This window comes from Fundulus heteroclitus, chromosome 3 (genome assembly GCF_011125445.2).
Source record: "Fundulus heteroclitus isolate FHET01 chromosome 3, MU-UCD_Fhet_4.1, whole genome shotgun sequence".
Taxonomy (NCBI): Eukaryota; Metazoa; Chordata; class Actinopteri; order Cyprinodontiformes; family Fundulidae; genus Fundulus; species Fundulus heteroclitus.
This window is the reverse complement of record NC_046363.1, coordinates 38,866,770-38,889,598: the sequence shown is the minus strand read 5'-3', so window position 1 is coordinate 38,889,598 and position 22,829 is coordinate 38,866,770. Positions and strand designations below refer to the sequence as shown.

General features: G+C 38.3%; 1 protein-coding gene across 1 annotated transcript; it reads left to right on the top strand.

Moving 5' to 3' along the window:
* Window positions 1-6,816: 6,816 nt before the first annotated feature.
* On the top strand, window positions 6,817-21,649 carry LOC105935539. Its single transcript, XM_036135356.1, has 6 exons — window positions 6,817-6,862; window positions 7,054-7,121; window positions 8,765-9,059; window positions 11,050-11,211; window positions 21,004-21,303; window positions 21,467-21,649. Exons 2-6 carry the CDS (start codon window positions 7,058-7,060, stop codon window positions 21,615-21,617), a joined length of 972 nt encoding a protein of 323 aa, XP_035991249.1. The 5' UTR covers window positions 6,817-6,862; window positions 7,054-7,057; the 3' UTR covers window positions 21,618-21,649.
* The last annotated feature ends 1,180 nt before the right edge of the window (window positions 21,650-22,829 follow it).

Genomic DNA, 22,829 nt, shown 5'->3' with positions numbered 1-22,829 from the left:
TATCTCTGAGCTGCAATCTGCACACATGGAGGGCATTTTCATCATTGCTGGGGCATCATTCCTGAATTTAATCAGGCCAAAATGAAGACTTTTCTCTTTCATTTCAACCAACATGTGGATTTTGCAACTCGGGGAGAGAACACTCCGGACTTGGTTTACACCAATAAAAAAGATGCATTCAGAGCAGCCCCCACCCCCAACTCGGCTCTTCAGACCACCTTTCTGTAATACTAATTCCTGCGCACAAGCTCCTGCTGATCAGAGCTAAACCTACAGTGAGGCAGGTGAGAGTGTGGACTGAGGGGGCCATGGAAGCACTCCTGGACTGTTTTGAGTGCTCTGACTGGGACATGTTCAAAGCTGCACCAACATATGACAACAAGATCAACATTGATGAGTATGCCATGACTGTGTCAGCCTCTATCAACAAATGCATTGAGGACGTCAGCACCACAAAGTACATCATCACCCGGGCCAATCAACGGCCCTGGATGACTAAGGAGGTTCGACAAATGCTAAGAGCACGGAACTCAGCCCTCAAGTCTGGTGACACGGAGGCACTGAGGACAGCGAGAGCCAAATTGAACTGTGCAATCAGGCTAGCGAAGCAGGACCACTGTCAGAAAATCCAGGATCTTTTCCACGACGCCAGCAACACCAGGAGGATGTGGCAAGGCATGCGGGCGATTACTGAATATAACACACCTTCCCCCCCTGTGGGTGAAGTTGATGCTGACTTCCTTAACGGACTAAATAACTTCTTTGGGTGGTTTGAGGCACTAAACAGCACTCCAGCAGTAAAAGCTGTTCCCCATCAGGAAGAGCAGGCACCACCTTGACACAGCTGACATGTGGAAGACTCTGAGGAGAGTCAACCCACGGTAGGCCCCAGGCCCCAACAACATACCTGGGCGGGTGCTCAGGGAATGTGCAGGTCAGCTGGCTAGTGTCCTCACAAACATTTTTAACACCTCGCTGGACCAGTGCCAGTATGCTTTAAGTCTGCCTCCATCATTCCGGTGCCTAAGAAACCTCAAGGTTCACCACCAATCACATCATGGAGCAGCTGGTGAGCTGGTACAAAGACAACAGCCTGATCCTGAACGTGGAGAAGACGAAAGAGATCATCGTCGACTTAAGGAAGAACCAGGCTTGCCACGCTCCATTGGTCATCAACAGCTCAGCTGTGGAGGTGGTCAGCAGCACCAAATTCCTCAGGGTGCACATCACAGACAACCTCACCTGGTCTGTGAACACCACGTCACTGGCAAGAGGGCACAGAAGCGCTTGTACTTCCAGCAGAGGATGATGAGAGCCCACCTGCCTCCGCCCATCCTCAGGACCTTCTACAGAAGCACCATAGAGAGCATTCTGACCAGCTGTCTCACTGTGTGGTGTGGCGGCTGGAATGCCTCTGACTGGAAGAACTTGAGGAGAGTGGTGAGGACAACAGAGAAGATCATCAGGGCGCCTCTTCCCTCCATTAATGACATTTCATCCCAGCGCTGTGTTTCCCGAGCCTGTAACATCAACAGCGACCCCTCACACCCCCACCATGGACTGTTCTCCCTGCAGCCCTCTCAGAAGAGGCTTTGCAGCATCTGCTGCAGGTCCACCAGGTTCTGCAACAGCTTTTTCCCCGCTGCATCAGACTGTTGAACTGTTGAACTCTAAACTGGACTCTGTATCACACTTGCATCATTATTTTGCACTACCAACGTTGCCGAACTTTTATAATCCATTTAAATTTACACAACTGAAGGTTTACTGCATTTTTGCACCATATTATTTTGCACTGCACTTTTCAACTGCGGGATATCTTCCAGATCTAGGCAAAAGGGGTTACAATATGCAATGGAGGGATATATTACAATTTGTAACAAAAAAGGACACAACAATTCTCGAGGCTAAAACATACTGGCCTCAATGAAAATCAGAGAAACCCCATGACCTCTACCTTAAATGCACCCTTAAATGTTACTGTATTGATCAAATATAATTGTTACCGGTAGGGTGGCTAGCTAGCTAGCTTTTGACAGTCTCCGAGCTGCTCCTTAGTCTGGTTCAGCACTTGGATGGCAACTACCGGGATAATCAGGGGTGGGCTTTCAATTGAGAAAATGCTAAATGAAAGATGAAAACAAGCAACTTTAAATCCTTTTGTTAGGAGGCTAACGTCATATGTTAGTTAGCTAGTTACTTCTTTGTATTTAAACTGACAAGACATAATGCCCAAGCTGGTACTACGACAGTGAACAGACATTTACCAAGTAGACATTTACCAAAGGGAATGGGCTTATCTTCTGGCAATTCTAGATGGCAACTCATGTGTTGAGTGGCCATTTAGTGGCGGAAAAAGATACCACACTAAACATTACAATGTAGTCGTGTAAAAAAAAACAACCCACGGTGACTTGTTCACTTCTATGATAGATTAGCTATTGACACAAAGAAATCCCTGTTCTTTAGGTAGGATTTGAACCACACGAGTGTTGTACCAGAGACTCCGACCCAGCTTTCCGGTCACTTTAATAATATATCATGGTCAAGAGTGTTAAAAAACTGCACTGAGGTCCAACAGAACTAGTACTGTGGTTCTTCCACAGTCTGTATTTATGTGGATGTCTTTAAAAACTTTGACGAGGGCGGTCTGAGTGCTTTGGTGAGCACGGAAACCGGACTGAAAAACACACCACACACTTTACAAATAAACATGTTTGCCTTAACTGTGATTGACCAAACTTTATGCTGAAAATCACACTACTGGCAATGATGACACATTTAGGTTTACTTGAGTCAATCCCCATTAATGCCAACATGATGGCGACTAATTCCCCAGTGTAAACAGAAACCTTTTGACATATAACCTGACTCTAATTCAATAAAAGCAACTCCTACTTTATGACCAGGTTTTGACCTATCAGTGAAAATCTTTAGAAACTCTGAGTATCTGGATTGTAAATGATTTTTGACATAAGGTTTACCTACATTTGTCCTGTTTTATTTGTAATAGATGAGTGTCAGTAGACACTTCCTCCAAAAACCAAGATGGAACTACAGAAAAAGGCACCATGGGACTTATATCTAAGTGATCAATTTTAACCTTGCTAACTAATTTTGTAATGGTTCATCCCACACTCCTAAGATGGCATTTGTCTTTTTCTTACTCTATAGCTCCATAGAAGTTCTTTAGCAGTTTAGTGGGAATTCCAGACCTTTTCAGTTTCCTAAGGAAGAAGAGCAGTTGTTGAGCCTTCTTCACCACGTGTGAGGTGTGGGATCTTTCACCAGGTGGGACTAAGCAGAGCAGTTAATTGTATCTACCATAAACAACACAAAATTTAATTTACTAACAATCATTGTTTCTTTCTATATAAAATCACATCCTTCACATTTCCTGGTTAATTCATTTTAGTCTTGTTCTATAACCTTTGAGGTCTCTGGAACCTTCTTTATGGCCTCTGCATAACTTATTCCTTTAGTAACCTTTAGTATGTAGATTTCTGATGCCCTTTTACTGACTTCACAACCTCTGTATGCTGAACTGTGTCCAACACCAAAGTTACATTTTGAACTTTTCCCCTTCCTCACATTTTCCATACCTCTGCTTACCCTTGCAAACTGCAGCAACATGTCCAAATCTCCGACATCTAAAGCACGATGTGGCAGAGGAATATAAAATCTGACATCATAGCACATGTATCCAACATAAATCTTTCCTGGGAGTCTACTTTCCTCAAAAGTAACCAGAAATGACTAGCTGTCACGTTTGACTTCATCTCAGGTGGTTTTCATACGTTTGATATCCTTTACTTTTGCATTTGTATGGTTTGCTTTGAATTCATCCACTGACACATTTACTGGGAACCCTGTTACAACTCCCTTAACTAGGCTGTCATTGGTTAGCAGGCAAAGCATTTTCTCCTATTTCTTTGTTTATAGCTCTTGTTAGTTGTAATTGGTTCCAGCTACCAAATGAAGCGCCATTTTGAGTCAACTTCATGATTACTTTATGTTCATCACTTGTACTATGAACCAAATGCCTTCAGGTGCGTACGAGAATGCTGAAGTTGTATCAATCCCCTATTTTTCAACATAGACGTGAGCCAACGCATCTATTATATTCAGCAAAAGAATGATTTTCAGATTAGGAGAGTCAAAGTACAGAACTAGAATCAACATAAATGAAGAGAGCAGTGGATAAGAGAGTTCTTCACTATCTGATAGATTAGAGTGTTACACAAATATTGTCACACAAAATGTGGTATGGAGAAATAATCCTACTAAAGATTACTGAAAGCTGATAATGAAACTAAAGGTACTAGTGTTAGGGTGTGCACATGTACGTGGCCGCGTTATTGCACATTCATTTATTTAAGTAAAATGTTGCAGTTGAACTGCAACATATGCAGTTGAACTGCATATGTTAACTGTTCTCATATTGTTCACATTACAAAACCTTTTAGAGCATACAGAATGAACTGGTTGAACTGTGGACAACAACACAGTTGTCACGACATAAGAGATCAGAAAAACAGGCTAAGCAAAACAGAAGGTAAACCTTACTGAGATAAAAATCATGCAGGAGAAATATTAAACTTTTAAGTCTACTGCAAAAAACAAACAAACAAATAAAGATAACACCAATCTGTGAGGAAACCATCCATATTATATTCTTACCTAATCCTTGCAGAGTAACAGGGGTTGAGGTGGTAGTTCCTCTCTCCCAGAGTCAACAAGCAAATCGCAGTGTGTGTATATATATATATATATATATATATATATATATATATATATATATATATATATATATATATATATATATATACACACACATATATATATATATATATATATATATAAAACTATATATATATATATATATATATATATATATAGTTTTATATATATTTATCACTTGCACTACGTGTGTGCATATATATATATATATATATATATATATATATATATATATATATATATATATATATATATGTACACACACACACACACACACACACACACACACATACACCTGCCACTTTATGAGGTACACCTTGCTAATACAGAGTTGGACCTCCTTTTGCCTTCAGAACTGCCTTTATCCTTCATGGCATAGATTCAACAACATACTGGAAACATTCCTCAGGGAGTTTGGTCCATATTGACATGATAGCATCACGCAGTTGCTGCTGGTGTGTCGACTGTAGATCCATGGTGTGAATCTCCCGTTCCACCACATCCCAAAGGTGCTCTATTGGATTGTGATCTGGTGACTGTGGAGGCTATCTGAGTACAGTGAACTCATTGTCATGTTCAAGAAACCAGTCTGAGATGATTCAAGGTTTATGACATGGCGCGTTATCCTGGTAGATATAGCCATCAGAAGATGGGTACACTGTGGCCATAAAGGGATGGACATGGTAACAGTACTTAGTTAGACTGTGGCATTGACATGATGCTCAATTGGTACTAAGTGGCCCAAAGTGTGCTAAGAAATTATCCCTCACACCATTATACCACCACCAGCCTGAACCGTTGACACAAGGCAGGATGGATCCATGCAATCATGTTGTTGACACCAAATTCTGACACTACCATCCGAAAGTCGCAGCAAAAATCAAGACTCATTAGACGATATAATGTTTTTCCAATCTTCTGTTGGCCAATTTTGGTGAGACTGTGCGAATTGTAGCCTCGGTTTCCTGTTCTTAGCTGACAGGATTGCACCTGGTGTGGTCTTCTACTGCTGTAGCCCATCCGCCTCAAGGTTCGACGTGTTGTGTGTTCAGAGATGCTCAAGGAACAAGGCATGGCAGGCAGAACTACTGGCAATTAAAAGTGACCATTTAACAAACATGTTGTTGGGTGGTGTGTGGAAGCTGGATTACCTAGAAAGAACTCTTGCATGCACTTGAGAACATGTAAACTGAGTGGACAATCTCTGTTATTGGAAGTTCACTGTAACTTTTATTGTTGGTTACTTTATCTTTACAGTTCTGCTTGTTCAGTACAGTGTGCTCAATTGCTCTGAAAGGAGCTTTTTTTTAAATAAAATGTATTATTATTATTATTATTATTATTATTATTATTATTATTATTACTATTATTACTTTTATTTTTATTATAAAGTCCTCACAGAAAGGCCATGACTGGGACTTGACCCTGTCGTAAGAGACTGTTCTGAGAGAGAACAATGCAGGCAACAGCACAACAGGACACTGTGTGATGACCTGGCATTGTTAAAGAAAGAAGCTACATTAAGACCAACCACCTAATACAATTGAGGTGCAGAATGGGGCTTAGAAAAGTGCAGTGGTACCAGGGTTCAGACTGCCTACTTTTTTACGGTGTCACATTTGTTAGGGAGGGGGGTATGGAGACCTTTTCTTTACAAATGCCTTGCTGGTTTCGCCAATCTCCCCCTGTTCAGGGCACTGAACTTGGGCAAATATTTGAGCACAATGTTTAGTTACAACCGCTTTAAAATATTTAAAGTATGTTGAAGTTTGGTTTGTTGTGTGATATGATAGGTTAAATGTGATATTTTAAAAGCTATTTCATTGATTTAAATATTACAATTATATTGAGCTCAATTGATTAAATCTAATTGACCAACACATAAAGACAACAAGGAACTTCCTGAGGGGATAGTGAAGGCAAAAAATAACTTCAATCTAAAATGGGACTGTTTACACTGAGGGTAATCTGCAAAACCCTTGAACTCACAGGGAAAAGAGGAGTATACTAGGTTCTGATATATGATTGGACAATAAAGCAGATATTTATGTCAGGAAGTCAGTTTAGTGAGTCAAAACATTAAGTTCACTAATTCCAGAAAATCTGTCCTCAAGAAAGTAGGGTAAGATATGAAATTCTAACATATTTCATTAAAGTTTTTGGCCTGAATTTATCATATTTCAAATAACACCAACTTCAAAAATGAAATGTTATTAAAAATAATCATAATTTTCCTAAACTGAAGCTTAATGTATATGATGAATTTTAGAATCTTTTAATTGGGTAATGATTTCTATCATGCTTTTTATGCAGGATCATGAGACAAGTTGTCCTATTTTATCTGCTGCTGTTTTTCACAATGTATTCAGCCCAAAATTACCGTAAGTATGATTTAATAATATTGGTGGATGTGTTGAGACTGTTAACATTACTGTTTTCTAGCCACTGTTTAGACTTAGATTAAAAATGTAACTAAAGCATTAACATTTTGACATAAAATCCCTGCAGCTCCGACTTCCTACCCACCATTTTAAATTTTAGGGTTCCCCACCCACCAACCAAGTTGGTTGGTTTCTTAGCTTATGATCAATTTCATGGAGCAAACCTTATTACCCCTATTTGTGAGAAACACCTTTCTAAGTTAGATGACATTAGATCACGTATGGGCTTTAAATCTGACTTTCAACACAATCAAACGTTACTTTTGTGCCCGTCACAATTCAGTTTAGTACACAGACCCTATTGGTCCAAATCTAAGGTATAATCTGTTTGTTTTCAGATCTTTCTTGCAGGCATGGTACCAACATTTTTTATAGTGTGTGAGCAAATTTCTGGAAGGAGTTTTTTTACAGCTTAAATAACATTGCTGACCTGTTAATAAAAACTTTTTCATCCTTTCTACAAGAAAATTGTCTTGTTCACATTAAAGTCAGATACAGTCGTTTGGTTCTTTTCTGGCCATGTTTGCCATATTACTGTAATGGGTTCAATGGTTTTCAGACTTTTTATCTCAGCCTAGAAATTATGCACTGTTCCATTCAAATTCGTGAACTTCCGGGGGCCTTTCCTGATACATTAATCAAATCTTCAACTTTATGATGTTCCTGCTGCAAATCCCTTTTTAATTGTGTTTATTTAAATACAACATAAGTCACCTCAAGGCATTTTACAAGAAAAATACATTCAATTTATCTACAGATACAACAAATCAATTAATTTACACAGATTTAGAAAGGTTGCATAAATTCCAATTCAATCCTACGTGTGATACAATGTAGTCATGGTAATGTTATTCTGCCAGTTGGTACAGTTTTCTAGAAGCAAAATATTATTATCCTTCTCATAACTATGTTGTCAGCTTGCCTCCATCTTTGGACCCTTATGACAAATTAAGCTTCACAGTGTTTGGCACCAGTTGTAAGAAATGTTTGAACTTTCTGAAATGCAGATGTGACTTTGTATCCAGTAACATGTTGCTTAACATAGAGATTTGTCACAGATTTATTATACATACATCTTTAACCATTCACGTGGGGTTTTCAGAAAGATGGGTCAAGAACATCCCTTAGAGAGTTTAGAGCACATATTAACATGATACCATCGCGTAGTTGCTGCAGATTAGTATACTACATATCTACAATGCAAATATTCCACCTCATCCAAATGGTGCCCTAATGGATTATGATCTAGTAGATGATGATGAAATTGCCGCAGTCCATCATCATGCTAAAAATAGTTTAAGATGATTGAAACTTTTTGACATGGAGCACTATCCTGGAGAAATCAATAAAATTTTGAGTAACATTTGAAGAAACTACATTTTTCACTAGTTGTATCAAAAAGATCTCTAAAATTTTGAAAGATAGCAGTAGGAAAAAGACAAAACATAATCAATTACGCAATAATCAATAAATAGACATCTGCAGTTATTTGAAATGTTTTTAATTTTGGAATTAACTATGTCAATCCTACCAGAACTTATCAAAATAATCAGCAGTAAGATCTTTATTTTTTTATTTTTTAGCAAATGTGGCTTTGCGTGGCAAAGCAACTCAGTCTCAGCGTTATGAGGGAGAATGGGATGTTTTTGGAGCTGCCTCCAATGCCATCGATGGGAACAGAAATTCCAACTTCAAAGATGGATCTTGCTCCCACACTGCAAGCCAAACCAACCCTTGGTGGAGAGTGGACCTGCTGGACTCGTATACAATCACCCATATCATCATCACCAATAGAGGAGACTGTTGTCACGATCGCATCAATGGGGCAAATATTCACATCGGAAACTCTTTAACACTCAACGGTGCTGCAAACCCACTGTGAGTAATCATTTTAATTCAATTCAGTACTATCCATCATCTATACCTGCTTATTCAAGCAGGGTGTTTGGTATTAAACAATTTTAAGTTTAATATTCAAAAAAGATTAACATTATTTTTATGACTAAGGAAACCCAGCAGACTACATCAAATAACTCATCCTGGATGAGCATGTATGTAGCAACAGTGGTCAGTTGCTTGCATTGTGTCTTTGTCTTTGCAGCAGGCTCTTATTATGAGAGTGCATGTAGCAACAGTGGAAAGGAAAACTTCCCTTTAACAGGAAGAAACCTCCAATAGAGCAAGGCATTTTATTGACAAAACAAAGTACTATGGTGTTTTCACACTGTAAATGCATTGAATCTCATTTACGGCTCAATTATTAGGGTTCTTTAAGTTGTTTGGAGTGAAACAGAGTCTAATATCTCTTGATGGTTGTTGAAGATGAGGTGTCCTTCATAGAGTCAGTCTTTTCTTGTGTTCTCAGATGGTTTGATTCTATCATGTGTTCTGATCACAGTCCACTACAGTTTTCTTCTTTGTTCTGCGGTTGAAGAAATGTTTCTCTGAAGTGCTGACAGAGCTGTTTTATGTAGTTGCAGGGATCTTCCATTAGCCATCTTCCATATTCTGAAAAGAAGGGAAATATTCCTTGGCCTTGTGTTGAGAGAGTTTCATCGAGGGCTGTTGGTCGGTTCACTCTCATTTACATCAGCATTCTGTTTCTTGGTGGTGCTGGTTAGCTGTATGTAGGTCTTTTCACTGTTTTGAATTATTGGTTGCATTGTTTTGTTTCCATACTCAGCCTTTACTTCTGAATTCACTTAAGCCAAATGACTTTTTTCCATCACTACTATTGTCTTAGTAAACATCTTATACTGATTAGCTTGTGTTACCAGGGAAAGTGACAGCTGCTGCTATAGTCATCTGGCCTTCCTCTTGAAATGATTTAAAAGACAAAAGGCAAAAATAAAAATGTATTGCTTATCACTGATATAAAGTAGTTTAGTTTAACTACTTTACATAGTTGGCTGACAGATAAGAAGTTAAGACTGGAAAAAAGCAAGCAAACAGACATCAAGTGAAGAAACATCTAAAGGGAGCAGAAGGGAAGCTAAAATAAGAGAAATCCTTTTAAATTTTCATCATAACTATTGCTGCAGTTGTTTGAATAACCTAAAGCTGTTTTACTGCGCTTTGTGGACTTCCTATTTTTTACGATGAGCCTTAAACTAACTAATGCATAGACGTGTTTTTCAGTATCACTCCTTGACAGAATATTTCTATTTCTGACAATATTGTGGAGGTGGAAGAAGGAAGTCCTAGAAACATGTTTATTATGTGATTTAACTTACAATTTCAGGTCAAAATAACACTAATGTTATTTGATTTAAAACCAATATTCCAATTTAATCCCATGCAAATTAAATGATTGAGTAAGCAGTTCCTTTTTCAAATAATCTGGTCCAAAAACAACTTCTGTCTTGTCTGGATTTAAATGCAAAAATTTTTAAGTCATCCGAGTTTTTGTAATCACACATGATATTATCAGTTTTTAACGCTATATCAAATGAGATCACACAACATGTCTTACTAACTTAAAGGTTAATTTACAAAATGAAGTAAGGGCTTTTGGAAGGTAGCTAACATGTACTATTTCTTTTTTTATGTATTGAAATACTTTATTTTTTAGCACTTGGGAAAAAAGAAAATAGCAAGACAGCTAGATAACAAATTAGATGTAGCAAAAGAAATAAGCATAAATGAGCAAATCCTCCAGAATTTCCATCTCCCCGTTAAGATACAGCTCCTTGTCTGAAAGGGACACCTTCCTACAAAATGAAGTGCTCATAAAACACTTGACAGGGTGAAGTAGGGACCCTCCTCACACTGTTAAGTATTTGATGAGCACTTCTTTTTAAACTTAAGCAATTAGAGAGAGTACTCTGACTAGAACTGGAAAATCACTGACAAAGTTATTTTCTTTCAGGGTTGCTACAATCTCTGAAATTCAAAGTGGGAATTCTCATAGAATAGATATTCCTGGCCCAAAGGAGGGACGTTTTGTCACAGTTATGATAGCTGGTTCAGACAAAATTCTAACACTCTGTGAAGTAGAGGTCTATGGCTACCGCACCCCAACAGGTGAGAGGTTTCAGGCATCTTTTGTTTAAGTAAGAGTGATCATTTTTCTATGAATGTCCTGTTTTTGTGTAAATTTTAGGTTGGGTACAGCCCAAGTCTTGAGACATTTTTGTTATTTTTCTTTAAACATGGAGATGGTAGATATGACCTTTATCCTCAAATTGAAATGGACTGATATAGAAATGGTAATCTTTTAAACACTTACCCAGAAACAAAAAAAAAAAAACAACAACAACAACAAAGTTCCAGAATGGAAACAAAACTGATTTTTTTTTCAACATTCTGATGGTGTTTGAACATCAGCAAGTCATCTTTATCATGTTCAGATACCTTAATTCAGGCAATCACTACCATGTGATTGGCAATTGTGGTGTAATTTTAGGCAAATGGAGACATGATATGAGTATTATTCATAGAAAGATCCATCCATCCGTCTATCCCTTTTGAAGTCGCAGGGGTTGCTAGTGCCTACCTCCAGCATTCAATGGGCGAGAGGTGGGGTACACCCTGGACAGGTCGCCAGTTTATCGCAGGGCTCATAGAAAGATGTTGGACTTAATTGAGTTCAACATTTTATTTATATAGCACCAGTTTATAACATCATTTGAAGGCAAAGTTTATTCAATCAAATAATAAAGACAAACTGATCCAAAAAAAAATTCCGTTTGAAGAAATCATTGGATTGAATTGAGTTATTGACATGCAGCATTCACTCCTACTAGATGGGATGAGCATGTGGCGACAACGGAGAGTCACTTGCACTTCAGGTTTATTTATAAAACGGCTCTCAGTAGCAAGACAATTCAAAGTGCTGTACATGAAGAACAAAAAAAAAAAAAAAAACATTGCATTGTTGACGTTGTGGCAATACATCATACCAAGGATGCATGTTGAAGTAGACATACTCTACTTCAACAGGTAGAAATCACCAGCAGGACCAAGCTCAGTGTTAGCTGCCCCCTTCCACGACTGATTTTAGGTTTGAGAAGACCGAGCATACACATAAAAAGTAGATAGAAACAGTGATCCAAGAGTATGTTTTATGTTATAGAAAAGTAAAGGGGTAATGGCAGCACTAGTTTAATCAGCGGCTTCACCAGGGGAAAAAAATCAGCTAAGCAGATAAGCTCGAGGCTGGCGTTCAGGTTAAGTTTATGAAAGAAAGCACATACAGTTAGTTGCAGAAAAGGCTACGCCTATAGCTATGTCTATGTGAGAAACAGGGCTAAACACTGAAAGACAGGGCCAACTGTATCAGAACATGAATCTGTTGGCAGCAGTAGCTCAGCCGATGCCAGGATGTTGTCACAGCTAAACAAATGCTAGGCCAGGTGTAGCTATTATGAAAAGAAAAGAACAGCAAATTTTATAAAACTGGAGAGCAGTAAGAAAAAGTAGCACAATGAGGGAATATGCTCTTTATGTCCTCAGCAGCCTAAGCCTATAGCAGCATAACTACAGAACTAGCACAGGGAAACCTAAGCCACTTTAACTGTAAGCTTTATCAAAAAGGAAAGTTTTAAGCCTGGTCTTAAAAATAGACAGGATATATACCTCACAGACAGAATCTGGGAGTTGGTTCCACAGTTTATTCTGTTAATTTTCTGTGTTTTATTAATATAAAGCACTTTGCGTTGTCCTTATACTGAAATGTGCTTGGGGGTGGGTAACGAAGATTATTATCAGCAACAATTTTACCGCATCATGCGTCGACTACACACACCGCAATTCATCCCCTCTATCCAGCGTCTGCTGATCATGCACAATATACAGGCTGAGGATTATCGTGTCAAGACAATAACGAAGACACTTTTGTATGAACTAAGTCCTTCAGACAGAATTCATGAATACAATACAATGCAATATGAATACATAACATATTGCACAATGAAAACATGGGTAAAATTGGTTCCATATTATGATAAAACCTGCACTTCCAGAGCTGATCACAAAACATGGAAACATGTCTGATTTTCATTTAAATTCTTGTAGATCTTTTAGTCTATTTTGCCATTTCCTTTAACAGGTGAGAACCTTTCTGTTAGGTTTAAACACCAAACATCTTATTCAGCAACCTGCACAAAGAAGACACAGAGAATCAGTTATGTTGATCTTGCAAGGAGAGTGCTCGGAGACTGCTCAGTTTACAATCCTCCAAACCACTCTGAAGCAGTCTCCGCTCGCCAGGCTTTTTATTGAAAATTGGAACGCCCTAGTTACACAGGATTTCAACTGCTGAGGGAAGGGGAACAAACCAGTTGAAATCTATTAGGCAGGGAACCAATACACAACAACAGCATTCATTGTTATGGGAGTAACTTCTTTATCTTCCACAGGCAGCTGCAAGATACAATTGGGTGCAACCTGCAACTGCTCACATGCTTGTGTTCTGATATAAGGAGAAATAACACTTCAGTAATAAGTATAATATAACATTAAATGGTTAAGAATGTTATTAGTAAAATATAAGATTGCATAGTGATTTAGTTGTTATAAGTGAAACATAATATAACTAGAATATAGATTAAAAGTAGAATAACTATAATAAATCCAACATTACCCTCCTGTTTATTCACTTTAAGCTATGTTTCATCCTTTATTGGTCTCTTCTTGTCAGATTTTCAACCATAAATTCATTCACAACTTAAAGGTTACACCCAGAGGTCGTCACAGTCGTCGGGATCAGGATACAGGTCTGGAAAATTAAGAGATGTCTCTTCGTCTTCATTTTCAGAATCAGCTGGTGATTTTTCAGTTGCAAGCAGCGCATACATTTCCTCTTTTACGGGCTGTATGGCTGTTGTTATCACTCTAGTGCACAATGTTCTTATACACGGAATACAACAACATCCACATAAGGTCAGAATAGCTGCAAACACAGCAATAGACATTAAAATTGATACCATTAACTGTTTGTATTTTCCAAACATTTCTCCAAAGCCATCCCACATAGATGTATCAACTCCAGAATGGTCTTTCATTTTGCTGTTTAAGGAACGGAGGCCTTCTAGGGCCTTTGTCAAGCTGCCATCTGCCGCAGTGTTATTTGGAATAAAGGTACAACACTGTTCTCCAAAGATGGCACAGACACCTCCTTTTTCTGCTAGGAGCATATCAACAGCAATTCTGTTCTGGAAAGCCATTATAGAGGTAGCTGACAGTTGTTCATGGATGGCTGCAAAACCTTGTTCTGTTTTATTACCTAATCTCTGAACGTTATAATGGATGTAGTTGATCCTGTCTACGTTTTTATTTATAGTGCACCACCAACAAAAAAAAAGATTCAAATCCTGCTGCAATCTGATTTACGATTTTGTACTCATCTGGAACTCCGCGGGGAACTCCTATGCTATCAATATAAGTTGGATCGTCCTCACTCCAACCTTGTACTGCTCTCTTGTTTCTTTTTTGCCAAGTGTGTGGAAAAACACTTTTCACTGCGGTCAATAATTCCCATACTGTAAATGGAGTTATAGAAACTGGCAAAATCAATGTCACAGATGCACAAAGGCCAATGGTGTTATAAGGGAGTTTGTCAAACAATCTATTATCACCACACCACCACCAGATGTCACTACGTGCTACAGGTTTGAAAGTTATGTTTACTGAAAGTATTTCTGTACACTGGGTCTCATTTAACTTTCCTAATTTTTTGCCTGATCCAGTTCTATTTACACATGTGAAGTTACCTGGAGCCACATGTTTTGAAAACAGCGGTTTTCCTTTATCTTCAGTAGTTAGAGGGTAAATAGTGTCCCAGAATGTACAGTTTCCAGAAGGCACTGTGTTATTCATTATTTCAGTCAGACATTCAGGAGTCATTGTTGCTGGTACAACCTGTAGCAAGGGTCTGGGACCCATACAAACTAAACAACCTGTGGATACAGTATGAGCAGCTTGTTCCACCATTAAAAGCCAATTATTGCTTTTTCCGGACATTCCTGTGGTAATTTTGAACCAATCATCTGCAGTAGGATCTACATATATGTGTGGAGTTATTGGAGAGACAGTTTTTTGTCCTAAAGTAACTTCAGGCATCATTATTGTTGTCAGGTTTGGGCAGAAAAACAAGGTAATGCACGGATCTTTAAATTTTCTGAAACTGGCTGGTTTTCCAAAAGGTTTATGGGTGGTATTTATCGTCAGGAAAATAGTATTACTGGCATCAGTTAGTTTCACCTTTCCTTTCCACTGTCTGGCAATGTTACTCGTACCATATGTGTTTTGTCTCCACGTATGATCTGTTGTCTCAAACACATTTTCCCAATTGTGCCCTGTCTGTTTCATTCCTGTGCCATCTAAATACCATTTGTAACCTTTCCAATCAGAAGCTTTGTAACCTCCTATCTTGAATTGGTCTTTATTAAAACTAATCACAGTCCGGATCTTATTATTCTGATAAAAATATAGCTCTTCAGTTCTTTTGTCATCTTTCGACTCTTTACATGGATTTTGTAATAGTTTCATAATTTGGGAAGGTTTAGGATTGTAGTGGCCCACTCTTCTTGGTTCTCTGGCTCTTTTAGTTCCATGAAGAATTTGAGCTTCCCATAGCCATATAACTACTGCTGCCACGGTTAGGATGGCTATCCCCAACCACACAAGTCTTTTCCCTTTTTCAGTTAGCATTCTGTTTGCAGATTGAAATCCTTCCTAAAGACCCCTCGGCAGAGGTGTGGACAATCTTCACCGATTTGAGACGATTGTATACTAGAAATACAACCCCCTTTGTACAACGGACTTACTCTGAGGGTCGTTGAAGAATTACAATACTACAACAGATACCACAAAGCAATCACTAGGAGGCAGACTAATACAGTCAAATTGAATGCAATAATGGAAATTGTGACCTTAGTCATGTTTAATGATTCTTTTGCAATGTGTTAAGTGAATCCAAGTGCTCCGCTCTGTAATCTTTACAGCAGTTCCAGTGGTCAGCAAAACCTGGAAAGGTCCTTCCCACTTAGGTGAATGCCAATGTTTCTTCTTTATGCTTTTTATCAGAACCCAGTCCCCTGGTTCAACTAACTGGTTTTCCCGCGGAGACACAGAAGTTATAACACTGTCAGTTTGTTCTGTCACTTGTTTGTGTTTTTCCAGCATTTTTCTCATATAGTCTGCTAGAGTGCTTTCATCATCAGTTTCCCATTTGTTCTCAAAATAGGGCAGTCTATATGGTTTACCAAACACCATTTCATAGGGTGTCAGGCCATTTGTGCTAGTAATGTTTATGTGCAGTTTAACAAGGTCTAGGCACTGAGTCCACGGCCTTCCTGTTTCTTCCATGCACTTTCTTAGTCTGTTCTTTATTGTTCCGTTAGTTATCTCAACTAAGCCCGCACTCTGAGGATGATATGAACAATGGTTTTTTAAGTCTATATGAAAGGCTTGGCCTATTTTAACAATGATTTGGTTCACAAAATGTGATCCATTATCGCTGTAGATTTTTTCTGGTATCCCATAACGAGGGATAATGTCTTTACATAAAGCTTTTGCCACTGTTAACGCATCTGGATGTTTTGTGGGAAATAGTTCTATCCATTTGGAAAATGAATCAACTATTACCAGACAAAATTTTTTCCCTTCACTAGGACTTAATTCAATAAAGTCCATGTGTAGATGTTGAAACGGATAATCAGGTTTTGGAAACTGACCTCTTTTTGGTCTCAGGTTCCCCTGAGCATTGTGTTTTGCACATATCAGAAATGATCTACAAAAATTTTTTGAATAAGAATTAAATCCATAGGTGGTGTATACTTTGTTTATTAACCCCACCATCCCTCCTGTTGAGACATGGGACTTCCCATGGCTCAAAATTGCTGCCCATTTATAGAGATTTTCAGGCAGAATGGGTTTATTTGCTGGTCAGGTGTACAAGCCATCTGTCTGTACAGCACCATTGTGCTGCCACAGTTTTATTTCTTGTTGTGGGGCCTGGTTTTGCATTTCCCTTAAAACATCATGAGTTAAAGGCTCAGGGTCCATAGAAAGTGTGCACACGAAAGTATCTGTCATTGCAGCTGTTTTGGCAGTTTCGTCTGCAAGTCGATGTTATCATGCCTCTATTTTTCCAATGTTGGGCAAATGTGTGTGTGGTTGCAAAGGCATACAGGCTGTCAGTGTAAATGGTTACTTTTTTTCCTTTCATGAGTTTACAGGCCTCAGTCAAGGCCACTAATTCTGCAGCTTGGGCAGAGTAGTGCTGTAGCAAAGAAAAAGCTTTTTAGTACTGTGTCAGCGGTGACTACAGAGTAGCCAGTTCTTGTTTTGCTTTTGTCATCCTTTTTGGATGAGCCATCTACAAACAATGTTTCTCCCTCAGTCAGGGGAACGTCCTTCAGATCAGCCCTGCTTTTGGCTGTCTGTTCGGCTAAAGCTTGACAGTCATGATGCTCGCCATCAAATTATCTAATTTAGAGAATGTGTTTACATTAAAGAAATACTTTGGGATCTGCCCTTTAATTTTTCCAAATCCTTTTTTGTTCCTGTTGATTTCTGTCGCTCTGCAAAGTTTAACTTCTGTGGTAAAACGATTTAAACCAGTAACATTCTTCATAAATTCTTAAACATCAGCAACTCCATCTGAGGATAACTGTAAAACTGATACATGACTAGACGTAGGGCTGATAAAATCTATCTAATCAACCGGGTTGTACTTTTACCAAACAGCTTTAAGTTCCATTTTAACTTTTAACTTTTGGTTCTGCTAACTGGTGATTCCTAGACCTACAATTAGCAGAAGTTGTTAGTGAGCTAATTCCTGCTTTCCTTAGATCAACCAGATTTAAGTCTAGTGTATTATATTTAAACTAGGGCTTTCAAACTATTAACATTTTAATTTCAATTAATTTCGTATTCTATCTTTTTATTTCTGAAAATATAAAAGCTCATTTGGGAATTTTAATATGCACTTTTGCAATAAACCACACTAGTTAAAATTATGCTTATACAAAAACTATTTTTCTTTTTACGTACTTTTCAGAATTGGAATGACAACATTCTGGTGCCATAAAATGATGAACTATAGCCAATAATGAGCTAAATCACAAATTATTACGCCCTGATGTTTACACAATGTATAAACAAAATGAGTGAATAAATAAATATTTCATGCTGAAATATTTTTTAACTCCTAAACACAGATATAAGTTTTATTATTCATTTATTATTTACTCTCTTTCTCAAACACATATTCCTGAGCGGTCCCTTAGTTTGTCAAATGCAGAGACAGCAAGTCTGCCTCTAGAGGGGAGGGCTGCGCCCTGAGCAGCAGGCGGGACATATCAACTATCAGCGACCAATCCTCGGCTGTTTTCAGCGATGTTGGAGCTGTAGGTGTAGTAACAGATGACGCGCATGGTTGATGGGTGTTTCTAATAATGTGTTGTTCCTGGGGGTGTCACCAGGAACCGTTAATTCTTCGTCCAACACATTCAGATGTTTAAATCATGGTCAGGTTTGTTTATCATATCTATTGTCCTGCTTTAGGTCAAACTGTCCCCCCATGGTTCGCCTCAGATCAGTGTAAAAAGTCTCCCCAACACATATTCCATCCAGCTCCACTTCTCCCATATAATCTCCCCACATGCTGTTTGCCAAGTTAATAAAGTTATAACATTACAATATAAAAAGACCCTACTCTATTATTTTTTACAGCTGTCATGAATCCATTGTCAAATACAAGCTTCGTGCATTAATAGTGTAACTGAATACTTTCCCCACGGCTCTGGTTAACTGTATTCCATAATTAGGCACCCAAATAACACAAAAACAAAACCTTTATCCCCAGTTTCAATCAAATGCATCGTAATTCTCTTACGCTTCAGTTGCTATTCTCAGCTCTGTCATACGCACAAATCTACACACACAGACTTACACACAAAAACCCATTTGCGCACAGACATCAATCTCCGCGGATCCAAGTGGTCTCTCCCCCACTCACTCAAACAAAATGATCTCATTTCCACAGACACAATATGTTGTACAAGACAGACAGACAGCTTGCGCGTAGTGTTCTGCGAGATGTCTCTCTCTTTTTTTTTTTTTTTATACGAAACCTCCTTGTTCTAAAAAAAAAAACTCCCAGAGTGTTGCTCTGTATTTCCCCTTTAAATTTCCCGATTTATTAATGATAGCCTTCTGGAATTTTTGCTATTTTCTGTTTGTTAAGTCACCTCTTAAACCTGAATTGTATTATTTTACCCATGTAGCTAAATGTTAAATTTGATCAGAGTGGGTCCTGCTGTTTGTTATCCAGACTTGGGTCTGGGCAAGACCTTCTTTTGCCATTTGCTTCTCCTTGTTTTTGCATTTTTAATTTAATTTTTTCCTGTAGTTCGTTTATGCCAGAAGTGGATAGTTTGCCATTGAAGTTGTACCTTTTTTTTTTATCTAATAACATAAGGGCACAATTGCTGCTTTATCTTCTTTCTCAACAACTTTCCAATCTTTACATGTAAGTTCTTGAGTAGCTCGCATTTTTGTTCACTTTGTCCCTTTCCCATTTTGGTGAATGTTTGGACCCAGTGGGTTGCAACACCTGCTGTGTTCTAACACTGGGTTTATTTAGACAAGATGACGATCAATAACTGTTTGTGGTAAAACTCACTTCAACCTTCAAGGTGGAGTTTTCTTGCCTACATGCATCCACAAAAGCTCGTCATATTTGTTCTTGCCTGTTTTGGTATGAAATAAAATACCTAGTGGTATTTGTATTTCCTCACACACACACAGTCACACTTTTGAGCTCTTACTTTTAATCTAACACAGAGGACGCCGCCGTCCTTCACAGAATTTAACTAGTTAGTTTAAACTAGAGGAGTCTGTCCTCCTGCGGACTTTAACTGTTTAGATTTCCTATTTTTTTAAAACAGAGGACTCCGCCGTCCTTCACAGAATTTAACTAGTTTGTTTAAACTAGAGGAGTCTGTCCTCCTGCGGACTTTAACTGTTTTTTATCTGCTACCTGATAGTGCCTAGGATTGTCAGGGTTTTTATCTTGTTTCTCAGAAAACAGAGGACTCCGCCGTCCTTCACAGAATTTAACTAGTTAGTTTAAACTAGAGGAGTCTGTCCTCCTGCGGACTTTAACTGTTTTTTATCTGAAATGTTCACTCATTCCTCTTTAACGAAATTCTACTCACAATTCTCTGTGTCTCTGGAATTCTTCAACCTTCGGATCCCAGCCCGTAAAGGAGGGACCAGTCCCGGAAAGGGTCTTAGTGCTGTGGCCACAGACTTGCTGGAACCTCACTTTACCTGCTGGGATCGTTAGGTATGTTGAACTCCGGCTCGAAGGACCATTTAATGTTAGGTTTAAACACCAAACATCTTATTCAGCAACCTGCACAAAGAAGACACAGAGAATCAGTTATGTTGATCTTGCAAGGAGAGTGCTCGGAGACTGCTCAGTTTACAATCCTCCAAACCACTCTGAAGCAGTCTCCGCTCGCCAGGCTTTTTATTGAAAATTGGAACGCCCTAGTTACACAGGATTTCAACTGCTGAGGGAAGGGGAACAAACCAGTTGAAATCTATTAGGCAGGGAACCAATACACAACAACAGCATTCATTGTTATGGGAGTAACTTCTTTATCTTCCACAGGCAGCTGCAAGATACAATTGGGTGCAACCTGCAACTGCTCACATGCTTGTGTTCTGATATAAGGAGAAATAACACTTCAGTAATAAGTATAATATAACATTAAATGGTTAAGAATGTTATTAGTAAAATATAAGATTGCATAGTGATTTAGTTGTTATAAGTGAAACATAATATAACTAGAATATAGATTAAAAGTAGAATAACTATAATAAATCCAACACTTTCCCTTCAAGGCAAAGCCACACAGTCGTCGCTGTTTGAGTTTGGTTTTGCATACAACGCGATTGACGGGAATCGCAACAACGAGTGGGATAAGGGCTCTTGCTCGCACACACACTACGATCACATGCCCTGGTGGCGACTGGATTTGCGTAAAACACGCAAAGTGTTTTCCGTTACCGTCGTCAACCGGGTTGAGGCAGCTGAAGAACGACTCAACCAAACCGAGATCCGCATTGGAGATTCTCTTGACGACGACGGCAACAACAATCCCAGGTAATCTGCTTCTAAAGTCACTTTTCTGATTTTGTAAAAGAAAAGGCTGTCCACCATGTAAATTCTATACAGCCCGAGGGCTCTTTGGCCTCGCCGCTCATTTTATTAAATGTTACAGTCTTAAAAATTTAGTAACTAATGGTTGTTCTGTTTATTTTAACAGATGTGCTGAGATCATAGTTTCCCCAGGAAAAGTTCTTTATGAGTTTCAGTGTAATGGGATGGAAGGACGCTACGTGAACATTGTTAATCCCAACGGAAACGATTACCTCACTCTTTGTGAGGTTGAGGTTTATGGCTCCACGCTTGAATAAAGCTTATATTGGCAAAAAATCTTTGTTTTGTTACTTTCTAAAACCTAACTCTTCTGTTTAATAAAAATAAAAAATAAAAATTTTACTTAAAAACTTGTGTTTTTATAATTTCTTATTTCTTAAGTAAGACTGAGACCTACAGTTGTAGTAATGACAGTAAGTGAAACCTAAGGGCAAACGTGGTAATGTTATCAGATGCAGTCCTACATCAATTGGACAGCTAGAGGACAAGTTTTGGTTTGGTAAGGAATGAGTGTGATTTATTATTACAGTTAATCATGTTCTATCAAAAATGCATCAGTAATTAGCCTGACTATCAAGCATTAAAAGCCAAACAGCTCTCATTTTGTGTCCATTATTCTTTTATGAATATTTGCTAGGTTAAGTGTGGTTTTATAGAACAACAGTAAAGGAAGTGAGTTATACCAGCATTCTTAAACAGCATGCCTTGCAAATATAATACACAACAAACACAAACAACCTCTGTACAATGAATGAATGATGACAATTTATTAAAAGAAGATAACACAACCTACAGGCAAGGCAGGCGATGGCAAAAATCAGAAACACGGGGAGAATAACAGAGGACCTGGCAAAGTGTAAGAGGAATGTGGCAGAATAAATAGAAGAGGAGACAGAGAGGCAGGCAGGTGAAAGCAACAGCACAGGTGAAAGATGTGACTATAATTAGGCTGAGGGAGAGTGAGAAAGCAATGATATGACAGGGACAGGAGGATAACAGAACCTAACAAGAATACAAAATCATAATGAATGAACAGACAATGACAAAAATAAACTCACTCACTGAACTAAACAGAGGCAGGCAGGAAAACAAGGATCCAACTGGAACAAGAGTAACTAAATCCTAAAGAGCAGAATACTAAATGATGACAGGAAAGAACAGAACCAAACTGATTAAATAATACTAAAAAAGATAGAAACAGACAGAATACACAATTCCCAGTAACCTAAAAATAATAAAACCCCTAGGGATCGTGATTAAAATACTTCAGACAAGAAACTCAACTAGTAACATCCAAATTACAATATCAGTGTGAATATGCTTGGTTTGGCCAAATTGGCTAAAAAAGCAACAGTCGCTAGGTATTCAAATGGAAGTGGAAGGGAATATAAAACATGTTAGAAAATATATTATTTTAAAAATAATTTACTTAATTAGAACTCAATAACAATTTAAATTTAACTTTTTGC